The following is a 12,135-nucleotide window of genomic DNA, read 5'->3' on the forward strand; positions in this document are numbered from 1 at the left end:
AGCAGGACCAGGACTCTGGGTCAAACAGACTCCAAATTGGCCAACTCGCATGAGAAAGAAATTGGGATCTCTCACCCCGTCTGCCTGGGCTTCCACCACCAAACTCACTCAAGCAAAATGCCCTTCCTCTTCTGCTCCCAAAGCTCAGGGCAGGTTGTCAGCAGGAAAAGGACAGAGCCCATTTAAAATAACTTAAAATCATTGTGTTGAAAAGTGACACAGTTCTCCCAAGGCTAAAGACTACAATCCAGGTTGCGCTGACAATTTAACACAGCCTTCTTGCCTTTCAAAGCCTACTCTCTACAGGCACATTTTTTATTTGTGATGAGACGTGGAACAACAATACAAGCCAGTCCCTACATCCTCCAGCCGCCTCCTCTGCTCTTTCTGCTGCTCGATCCGTTTCTGCCGCTCTGTCAGCAACTGCTTCTTGTATTTCTCCTGGTCCTTCAGCTGCTGCTGCTGGCGATGAGGGTCAGAACGGTTTTTGTTCTCCTGCTGCAGCCTCAGAAATTCACGGCGGAGAGTTGACTCCCCCGGGAGATTAACTATGGAGCTGAAACAAAGAGAAGGTTTCTACATGACTAAACATAATATTAAAGAGAGAATACAAGGCGCATGGGGAATTGCTTGTTGTCCTGCGTTAGCAAATTAAGATGTTCAGATAAATCTCTGGCACGTTGACTATGCATCTGCACTTACTGTGCTACAAAACAGCCTGAAGCTGATTACTGGGTCCTTCATTTGAGAGTTTCCTCCCTAGTGCAGGGGAACTAAGCAGCAGCTTATTACAGACATCTTATACTCAGCAGTTGTATTTGGTAGCTATGAAACAGTTAAAGCTACCAGAGGGGATACAGGAGATAAGGGATTCAGAGCAGGTTAAGAAAGCCATTCTGACTAAGGAGGGCTGCCTTCAATGGGAACAGCCTGGGCAGTCAAAGTTTCTATTCCAGTAATAAAATTAACCTTGGTTCTCCTTCATCTTCATTCAGCTCATCATCTTCCTCCTCACTTCCACTGTAATCATAATCCGTTTCTTCTAAAAAAGAGAACAATAAACAAACCCCAGAGGAGGATGCTGTTATTTAAGACACGATCTTGAACTTTGTTTCTGAGCACTCAACCTGAACTACATGCAGCTCAGCAGGAATTTCAAAGCCACAGGTTGCACTGGGAGACTGAGGGGACGTAAGATATCCACGTACATAATTCAAAATCTAGTTCAGATAATGTTTCAGGGCAGCCCCTTTACACACTCTCACCTTTTCCCTTGACTGACTGTATTAGTTTTGCAAAACTAACCTATTACCATGATCTGAAATAAATTAGGCTAAACCCACAGAGAAATCCAACCCCCATAACAACACCAGCAGAGGGGTTCTTCAGAAAGAAATTTAGATAGGACGTAAGACTTGTACTTCCCTTCTCTGCTACTGTATACCTATTTTATGGCTAAGCTGAAGACTTCAGTAAATCCAGGTTTCCTTTTGTATTAAAGTGAATAATTAAAAAAAGAAACAGGGATAATAAATTAATGCTAGTTTTAGCACAGCGGTTCAGAAGAAGCTGACCCACACTTTTCAAGTTCTCTTCCAGACTAACATGAAGGCAGCTTTTAAAGGATAATTTCAAACTGGTCCTACTCTCCATTGCTGGCTATATGGCATGCTGAAGTGGGACCTATTTTTTTTTAAGTCACTATTTTGAAGCTTATAGTTTGGTAGTTTCACACTGTTCTCCCTTTCAGGGGAGCTTTGATTAAAAACAGCACTTTGCAGGTCAAAATATAACTATCTATCAAGAAGTGATTGTTATCATTGCATTTCCCTGCCCCCCCAAGGGCATTTGTGAGAAACTCTAGCTCACTATCTTTCCATTCGAATGTGCTTTGAGATTCATAGCTGAAAGATGGCAGAATTTGCAACTACTATTGCAGTCAGTAAATCTACATTGCAACAGCAATTTCATTTTAGGCACAAATATTCCTGTTGTCAAATCAATACTTGGAGTTTATAAGTCATTTTCCAACTGCATAGTGCTTTCTGAGTTTGCCCTCATAGTCAATGATCTTCACAGTGCCCCTGCCAGTATAAAATATCCAGAAGAGGGGAGAGAGGGCAGGGAAAATCGGTGGTCAACAGGCTACAGCTCTCACTCGACTTTGCACAGCCCTTAGTCTGCTGTGCACAGGCATTTACACAAGTATCATCCCCACTCCAGCACTGCTTCTGCCAGGTTTTGCTCTGAAGAATAACACTAGCATTTGGAACAAACTCAGATTCTCTCTTTTTCTTCAGCCACCCTGTGAAGTAGATGATTCACTATATCCGTTTGTGTTTTGCTGGAGCTTGGAGGCCTTGTCAAGGTCTCTTGTGCACTCCACTGCAAAACGCTTAAAGAGCGCTTCTGCCCCCAAAGAACTCACAGGCTAAATTTATATGGAGATGAGACAGGTGCATTAAATGGATCAGGGACAGACACATGAACTAAGAGATTAAGAAACGCTCCTTGAATACTACTTAGATACTCAAGAAAATAGGGACCTAGACTTTACTTGGACTCCTCGCTCACGTTAGCAGTAGGGTTGCTCTCAGTGAATCAGGTTAGTCAGGATCCAAAAACTTTAGCACTTAAACACCATTAAGAACCTGGGCTTTGGCAAAGAGATCTCCAAAACAGCCCCACCGCTATCAAGGACAACACTTTCTCACAGTCTTCCTCATTCTAGTATTTCAGTTGCATCTGCCTTGTGTTCTGCTGCCAAAATTGGAAGAGGACCTTTTATTTTGTTTTTTCCACATTACCCTTTTCTCCTTTTTTCTTCCTGGTCCTGTCCAGGTGGTCTTTCAGCATGATGCGCACTTGACGTTCATTCTGCATGTCTCGGATGAAAGAATGCTTAAGCAAGGTTTCAGTGGACGGACGATGCAAATAATTTTTTACAAGGCAGCTTTCGACAAAGTTTAGGAATTTCTTTGACCTGAAAAAGACAGAAAAGTGGAGGAAAACAATAATCCTTTTCAACTTGCGCGCCAAGCACTACCCCTGAGTAATGGGAAGCACTAACTTCGCAAGGTTTCCTTTTGCGCTGGAACTGGGCGAGACAATTTGAGTTTTGCCACCAGTGTGCCTCCTGAGACCAGCACAGCGCTGAGGGTGAACGATGGGGAATTCCACCCCAACTGCCCTCTCAGTGGAGTTACCCTGAATTTACATCCGCATCAACAAAAAAACCACAATCTGGTCAGTGCAACTCTTTCAAAAATGCCCTTACACCCTTTTGATATGGTGAAGATTTTTTTTTTATACACTTCGTTTAAAAGACAAGCTAATTGTCCGTAGGCCACAGCGACTGCCATCAGCCCCACAACGGCCATGCAGTCTTCTGACAAAGCACTGACCCCAAGCAGCCCACCTAAGCCTCGCCTATACTGCAATTTCAGCCACCCGTGCCAAACTTTAGCAACTGCAACGACTGCCACAGTTTAGGCAGAGTTCAAAAGAAAGGTGTTGCTTCCCAAAGGTAAACTACGCCTGCACCTGTGGCTTAACCCAGCACTAGAAACAGCCTAGGAAAGACCTCATAGGTTACAGTAGGATTTAACAAGATCATTGTCTTCGGACAAGAGAGCTCAAAATCCTCCTAAGCCCAATGCAGCAAGAATACAGTTTTTACACATCTCTTTACCATTTTCTGGATTTCAACTTTGGGGGTGGGTTCCGTGGGATGAGGAAGAGCGCTCTCATGGGGTGCATGTCACACAGGGCTGCAAAGGAAACCACAAGCTATTGAAGGGTGCACGACCCCCCCTGCGTCCCTCCCACAGCCTGACCACGCTGACCCAGGAGCCTGGTTCTTCTGACGGAGAGGAACAGTCCTCCACAAACACTCCTACTTCCAACAGCACAGCATCCGCCGCAAAACCGCACCGTTAGTCAACGAAATTCACGCTATAGCCAAGAAATAAAGTCTCCGAGTACACGGAAATCTTTCACGACAATATGCTGTTATTGTCAGTTAGAAGAGATTTGAAAGAAAGGCTGCATAGCAGGAGCAAGTACAACTTTCTCCATATTTTTTATATATAAGGCTTCAGAAGGACATAAAAAACCTCACCTTTCTAATACACCAACGGGTGTTTTCACATAAAGAGAAGTTAAAGTTGGGATTGAAATACTTATCTAGTTTATTATGTCTGGCTTATGGTTCAGATAAATGAGAAGCTAAATTTTAACCAAACTCTTAGCTACATCGTTCATGGCATAAAGAGAAAATGCAGGATGAAGAAAACCTGATGGGAAGCAGAGAGCTCATAAACTGCATCACTGGCACAGAGTGTAATGACTAAGCACACATTTAATCTATTCTGTGTTTCGGGAGTGTGAGCACCATTATTAGACAATCTGCAACAGATTCTACTCATGCATTCAGATGCTGGTTTCTCTCCAGCCCACTGTACTTCTCTTTACTGTTACTGTTCTGGAAAGTTGAAGCTACAAAGAACTCTGCAGAAAGTAAATACCGTCACATCTCATCTATCCTAGGCATTTTGTCTGGAATTATGAGTGTGCTCCATCTGTCACGGAGAAATATCGAGGGTCAGAGGTCTTCTTTCACAAAACAGAGCTACCGAATGACAACTGATAGGAACTACATGGAGGCTGATTTCTAATGATATACAGGTGTTCAGCAGTGATTCTCTTAACAGGAATGGACTTACAGCATTACAGAACTAGTAAAAGTGAGGGGACTGTGGTCTGGTAAAGCCTTCACTACCTTCTATTAATTTCTCTGCCTGCATCCACCTGCTGTCGTTTCTTACATCTGGGTTCTGTTTTTTACTTTTTCCTTTGTATTTTCAATAGCATGTGATCCAGTTGGGGAGGGAGGGGGTGCAGAATAAGTCTGGTTTCTAGCTACGGGTCCTAGACAACCCACTGTTGTACTACAGAAAACAAAACACAATGCAACAGAATATAATCCACAGCATTTCCCTGCCAAAACTAGCAAAAACTTCAAATACAAGTGGCACGAGGAATTAGCATGCAAAGCTACAAAGTCTCTCTCGAAAAAAACTCCCTACAGACTTACGTCCCAGGACTAAGCTTCAGCTAGGCTGAAGCACAGTGTCTGAAAATGCTCCTGAACTCCAGCTGGCTCCTGAGTGCTGCTAAAACCCAAGTCTGACGGGCGAACAGCCAAGTGTGTTTTTTTAAAAAACACAGCCTACGTGCTCTCAAGCTCAGGCCAGAGGATAATTTATTTCGTCTCCCGTGCTCTCAGCAGTGACCGGATACCCCGTCGCATCACATCTGCTTCGCGGGTGCTGGGGGAAAGCAACCGCTCTTCCGTGGAAACAAAAACGCACGAGGTCTTCGCATCCACGCTGCAGCCGCCGATCTCTGCCCGACGGCTGCAGGAGGCTAACCGGAGGAGCGAGAGGGACAGCTGGGAGGCGAGGGCAGGCTGGAAAACGACGGCAATCTGCCGTCGGGTTGAGAATGTGGTCATGGACCGAAGCCATTACGTGAGCAAATACAGTATTCATCCCAAAACCTGTGAGAATCAAGTCAGTCCCAGAGTAAAAATATAACCTTTAGGCCTAGCTTCTCTCACTGTCATATTTTTTTTTTAGTGACCTAAACCCAAAGCCACTCTTGTCTATTTTTTCTGCTAACGTGTCGATCGCTTCTGCTTAGCTGTACCCACAGGCAGTGATCAACAAAGTGATGCTTACAAGAGCTCTAAGAAAAAAAAATTTGTTTCCCTAGGAAATGAAGGCAAGGAATCAAAATATAGACTTAAAGGATCAAAGAGGAAAGCAAAAGAGCCCAAAAGAGAAAGAGTCATAGATTATTTTTAAAGATACAGCCAGAACGAGAATTTTGTACATCTGCGCATTAGCCAAGCACGAGTCATTTTAACACAGAACACGTCCACAAAGCATAGACACCCCCATCTTTATACCAAATCACTTACGAGGAGCTCCTTCGGCCATTTCAATAGCAGTGATTCCCAGAGACCATAGGTCACTCTGCAGGAAAAGAAACATTGCACATTGCAACTTGCAGCATTCAAGCTTTTTTATTTTGTTTTGTTTTTACAGTTTCCCTAGATTTCTCCTGGATCGGGTGGTTTTAGTTAGAGTGACACACATTCTGCTCCCTCCCATTCCCTACTGAGCTTTTAGGAAATGTGCTAATAGCCAGAAGCTTCCCATTTCCCATGCAACTCTGAACAGCTGATTCATCATTTAAGCAGCCAGCCCCAAAATGCAGACCTTCTGCATTCAAAAAACAAGAGCCAGAATATAGCAGGCACCATTTAAATATATGTCTTAAATCTTTTAAACTGTTTTCATGAGGCAGTGAGGCACAGCAGTGCCTCATCCCCCTGCTCCCGGCCAAAAAAATCCTTGGTCTTAATGCTTATTTCAGAGCAGTCATTGCTGAGTTTCGACACTGATGGAACAGAAATTATGGTCAGGCCTTGGGGTCTGACTTCTTCTGTCTACAAAGTCTCCAGCCACATGTTTTTGGGCACATGAAAGGAAAGGAGAGCACATCACGCAGTCAGATTTATGCTGCAGTATATGTTCAGCTCAGTTAACTTTGAATGGACTTTTCTTTATCAGCTCATCTGGATGGTAAGGGCCAGGTTTTGAGCATGGAAGGTAAATCGGAAACACTACCAGTGACTGTAAAAACTTCACAGGTTTCCACTTGACTAATCAGGTGCGTTATTTTACTGGTTTTTGTGTCTAAATATAGCCAAATGAGAGGCAGGTGACCAAACCAACTTGCAGGGCTTCTCTACAACTATCTTTTAAAAAGGGAAGCAATATAGTATTACATGAATAGCAGCTCATACCCAGCCTGGCACTCTAACTGACTCTATCAACGGAGCCTTCTCAGTCCAGCTGCTCTGAACTGCTTTACACAAGCTGAAAACCAGTTCACATCATAGTTTGTGGAAGGATTTGACAGCAAAACTGGTGGGAATTTAATAGATACATGATCCTGACTTGTTATTAAGTAAATGACTGAAAATTCTGGGGATATTACTGCAGGTTTTGGGGAGAATGGGAGAAACAACCAAGCTACAAAGAACTTTGGTTTGGAGTTTCAAAGCACAAGAGGCAGACAAGGTGAAAGGGAGGATGACAGCAGTGTTCGTAAAGGTCAGGGTGTATATATACATATTTATGCATATATATTTTCACTCATTCGTTATATTTTTTTTATTATTATTTTGGAACAGCAAGAAGTTACAGAGTGGCTTCCTGCTACTTTGCTCATCGTATCAGCTATAGAAAAGACCAGCCCCATGCCACCATCTGAGTCATAGCACTGTCTGCATAAGTGCTTCCAAAACCTTCCACTGATCAGTTTTAAACTACCATCTGCAGAATCTATTCTGAAGCAGACATAAATGTACACAGATGAACTGTGATTATTACAGAAGGCAAAGAAACCTCAGGAATTAGGGATGCATGTTCCTAATGCTTGTATCTTCTGAAAAAGTACACATTCTGAAAAGGAAATTGACTGGGGACAGGGAATGAAGACAAGAGATTAATTTCTTGAGGTTTCAGTAAAAGATTTACAGGGTATGAAAAATAAAACCAAATCCAAGAACATTCCTTGGTCATGACTGACACTCACACAACGTGACCTCACTCTGCCAGTGCAGCACAGAAGGTCTCAACAAGGGAGAATCACAGCCTCTGAATCACTACAGAATGGAAGCAATAACCTGTTCTTCCAATAAATATTTCTGAAGCCACAATTTGAATGAGAGGTGCAAAGTGGCAACCAAGAGAGTGACCGGAGGGTCACTCAGAAGATGGCTGCCCAGAAAGCCACCCCTGGAAAACATCCTGCATGGTAAGTGTAGGCAGAGGAATGACAACACTGCTGGAAACAGGCCAGATGACAAAGAATAAGCTTTGTAAGTCTCTTTGGAACAGCATCAGCATATTATAAGAGTTAGGAGGAGAACCAGAAAAAGTGCTTGATAGCCGTTCTTGGGCTCCCCAGTACAAGGAAGTCATGGACATATTGGAGTGAGTGCAGCAAAGGGCCACAAAGTTGTTAAAGGGCTCGGAGCTGGGAGGCTCTGGGCTGAGAGAGATGGAACTGTTCAGCCTGGAGAAGGGAAGGCTCAGGGGCATCTCATACATGCATACACATTCCTGATGGGAAGGGAGTAAAGAAGACCAAGCCAGACTTCTGAGTGGTGCCCAGTGACAGGACAAGAGGCAATGGGCACAAACTGAAATACAAGAAATTCTGCGCCTTCTCACCTCAGCCACCCTGCGAATGACCAGAAATCATTCTGGGATGGGAAACCTCTTCCAGTCACATGCTCGTAAATGACTGAAGTGATACTAATTGTTGCCAATTAACTCAGGATTCACAGCTGAGTGGAGAGTAAAACAGCTCTATCCCAGAGGAGAGCAGTAACTTGTCATATTAGAATTACACTACTTCAAGTATTCCTTCCAAATTTACCTCTTCCTTTCTTTTCTGTCCTGACTTGCAACCTCCATATATCAGTTTTGGGGGTTTTTTTGCACAGAAGTTCATGAAAGTGTATTTCCTGTAGTAACAGTTCACAAAAAGATATTCATAATGAAACTCTGCTCTTAAAAAAAAGAGCCACCACCCACATATTACAAATACTTCTATTTGTACAGTTATAATATTATTGCGGTTTAAAAGGAGGGCAGTTTGAACTTTTCAAATGCAGTGCTTGAGCAGGATTTCAGCAATTACCTGCACATTTTGCTACCTTATGCAGACTTGTAACGCTTACTCTGTAATCATACGTAGAGTCTGGGTTCTCCTCGCAAGCAATGACCTCAGGCGCCATCCAATATGGTGTGCCAATAAACGTGTTTCTTCTCCCAATAGTCCTATCCAGTTGAGCACTTACACCAAAATCCACTGAAAAGCCAAGCAGAGGTAAAGAAATTAGTAAAGAGTTGTATCCATGTGGCAGTGTTAGCTTGGCTACTTTCACACTGTTTAGAATACCAAACCTTTGGGCTACAATACATATCAAATCTGAGTTCTTCCAGTACATCTTGTCCAACAGTTGAAATTTAACTGCCCTTTTTCTGTTGTTCTTTTTGACAGAAGGATCAAATAAACAGCATGCTAAATCTGCCAGGCAGGTTACAGCAGATGTGAATTGCTCTAGGAAGGCATTACAGAATAATTTATGCTTAATCTAAACGCTGCATTGAGTAGGACTCGAGATCTTTAACTACTATGTGAAAGGAAAAATAGTATCTACGGACAAGGCAAATTTGGATGTGTCTAATATGGCCATTTGTGAAAGCTGGAAAGAACTATCATGTCACTTCATTTCAAGGTGTTTGGAATAACTCCTTCCCTACATTCATACACTATCTTAGAACAAGCTGGAGAGTACATTAGTTTATTCTGATCTTAGACTCACTATAATGAGAGAATTGTGTGGTACTCTGTGCTGAAAAGGGTGTTACTTTCATCAGCATTGTAGAGCAAAATGGTTTTGTTCAGATATGAAGAAGGGCCCATACAACCAGTAATTATGTGATTCTATTTTACTTTGAACGCACCTCTAAGATACACTAATTGGATCCACTGGGCATAGCACTTGAGTGCTATTCACAGAGAAGACAAAATAACAGGAAAAAGAAAGGACTGAAAGGAGACAACCCTACGGTTACCATCAAGGAGCAGATTTTCTCACTTATTACCTCATTGCAGATCACCTGCAAACCACAATCATTTGTACTACTGTAATTTAATGTGCCTGTTTAGCTAATCTTCTCCAGCAATAAGTTGGACCTGGCCTTTGGGATCATCATGCGCTTTGTGCTTCCGAAGGGAAGTGCACACACTTACACTGAAGTGGAACGGAACTGGACTGAGAACCTCTTGGGTTTCTAGCTTCTTTACTTTAAGACATATGAGCTAAATCTCTCTGGAAACTGCCTTTTCTTTTTTTTTTTTTGCCCCCCGCCCCCCCAGATTGTTATACTTGGTAAATCTGTTTCGCCTTTACCCACAGTTAGAATGGTTTAACTTTCTTGTCAGCCATGTGAAGAATGGTGGGACTAGTAACTATACAAGACTGTAAACACACACAAACCTGATATTTTGCCAGTTTTAAGAGGGAACAGTTGAAAACTGTACATATCTTTTAGAGACTACAAGCAAAATCCTGCCTTCATTTAATACAACAGCAGAACTCCCTTTGACTTCAGTGATGCCAGGATTTCACCATAAAGTTAAACCATAATAAGATTTGAAGTACTTATTTTTACTTGCTCCAGCAAAACATCCTGCCCCACACCCACAGGCCATGTTTATTATTTTTGTTCTCCAACTCTGCAGTGAATTCTTTCAATTAAAGAGAGAGGGAGCAGAAAGATCATCCCAAATAAGAGAAGTGCTCTCCTTGAGACCGGTCCTTCAAATCATTGCCATGCATTCTCTGTGATGTCTTCCCTAAACATGAAAGACATCCCCTCCTCAAGAGAGATACGTACTTGAGTTTAGTCTTATGAAGTCAGAAGTTGTCAGCAGTGACATGTCACAGCTAGAAAAGGAAATAAGTAAACTCTCCAACATTTTTGAGAGATGACTATTAGCAAGAGCTACTGTTCAGTAGTAGCACTTACACATGACTAATTTCACCTATTTTCAGATTTATGAAAATCTCTAAGACCACTTCTCTTGGAGAAATGGATCGGCATAATTTATTCCCTCAACTTTTTTATTCTGCAAGTCTTTGCATGCCGGAATCTGCTGTGAAGGCCTGATGGTGCTGTGACTTACTAGACACATTCTGTGTTTGACTGCCCAGAAGTAGCTATATTCCCCACAGGCTGAGTGACATCCTTGCAGAATATGTCACATTTTCAGCTCTTTCTACATGACAGACACCTTATAAACAAGCATTAATGCTACTTGACATATTTGTTGCTCTTAGGCTACTGAAGGTAGCTACTGAAGACAAGATGGAAATCTTAAATTTTTTACGAACAGGTTTCTGGCACACATTTAAGGAAACTTACCCAGTTTTACTTCTGCATTTTCTGTAAGAAGAACATTCTGTCCTTTAATATCTCGATGGATGACATGGTGTGCATGAAGATGTGCCAAGCCCTAAAAGAAAACCAGACTCTCCTTATTCTTTCTTCCTATCTTTATCATGAGCATGGCATTGTTGCCTTTTTACATTTCTACCCTTCTCAGACTTTATTCACAGGGAAAGTCCTTTAGATATTACTAACAACATGAAGACCCCGGGTTCGGGGAGGAGAGAGGACAGCAACCGCAGATTTGATTGTTGTGTTTATCCACAGGCCTGACAGTAGTGCAACATCTCTGAAATCAAGTGTGAAGAGAACAAGGTAGCAATATTTTAAACTTCTGTCTCAGAATCAAGGGATGCCTCCTTGTACCATGTGTTAAAAGCAAACAAAAGAGAGAAAGAGCAATGCAGAATGCTCTGCATGAGGACCAGAGACAGGAGCTGGCTGGCCAGTGGCTTGAATTCTGCATTCAGCAAAACCATGTTCAATGGTAAATGGACCACAGAAAGTTCAAAATACCATGTCAGACCTCTTTTTGAATGCAGCAAATATTGTCTTCATTCAGCTAATACTTGCAATATTCTGTCTCCTCCTCCGTTCCAAATTTGTCCATGGTTAAACTAGCATAGATATAAAGGAACACACCGAAATAATACATTATAGTAAGCCAGGGGATGCTTCACTCAAAATGCTTAGCCTCTGTAACATTAATGACTTCAAACAGAGCTTCCACCCAGCTTCTAATTTTTCCAGAAGGAAACGTTGTCAATCCACAAGCAACTGGGTCATTCTGTTTTGAAACAAGCACGATTAAATCCAATTTCTTGTTTTACACCTGCATGCTGTTACGGTTTTCAGTTGCATGAGCATAAACCAAATGTTTTAACATCAATTGCTTTAATAGAGATATTATAGCCACACAAATGAAAAGCAACCTGACCAGACATTAAGATTTTTTTATTTTGCAGAAGAGCTCTACCCACTCTCCAGCTATAGTTATTACAATCTGCAGTCTAATGCCAAATCATTTTAAGATGGC

General features: G+C 42.2%; 1 protein-coding gene across 1 annotated transcript in view; it reads right to left on the bottom strand.

The window, feature by feature from the left end:
• Window positions 1–12,135, bottom strand: part of NRK (Nik related kinase) — a 105,131-nt gene that overhangs the window by 50,318 nt on the left and 42,678 nt on the right. The window contains exons 6-12 of the mRNA XM_010569138.1: window positions 11,076–11,166; window positions 8,822–8,952; window positions 5,984–6,038; window positions 3,692–3,770; window positions 2,808–2,983; window positions 970–1,042; window positions 361–556 (exon numbers count right to left, since the gene is read on the bottom strand). Of these exons, the coding sequence (XP_010567440.1) occupies window positions 361–556; window positions 970–1,042; window positions 2,808–2,983; window positions 3,692–3,770; window positions 5,984–6,038; window positions 8,822–8,952; window positions 11,076–11,166 (801 nt within the window). The remainder of the gene's footprint in view (window positions 1–360; window positions 557–969; window positions 1,043–2,807; window positions 2,984–3,691; window positions 3,771–5,983; window positions 6,039–8,821; window positions 8,953–11,075; window positions 11,167–12,135) is intronic.

The sequence above is a fragment of the Haliaeetus leucocephalus genome, unplaced genomic scaffold (genome assembly GCF_000737465.1).
Source record: "Haliaeetus leucocephalus isolate CR32 unplaced genomic scaffold, Haliaeetus_leucocephalus-4.0 Scaffold262, whole genome shotgun sequence".
Taxonomy (NCBI): domain Eukaryota; kingdom Metazoa; phylum Chordata; class Aves; order Accipitriformes; family Accipitridae; genus Haliaeetus; species Haliaeetus leucocephalus.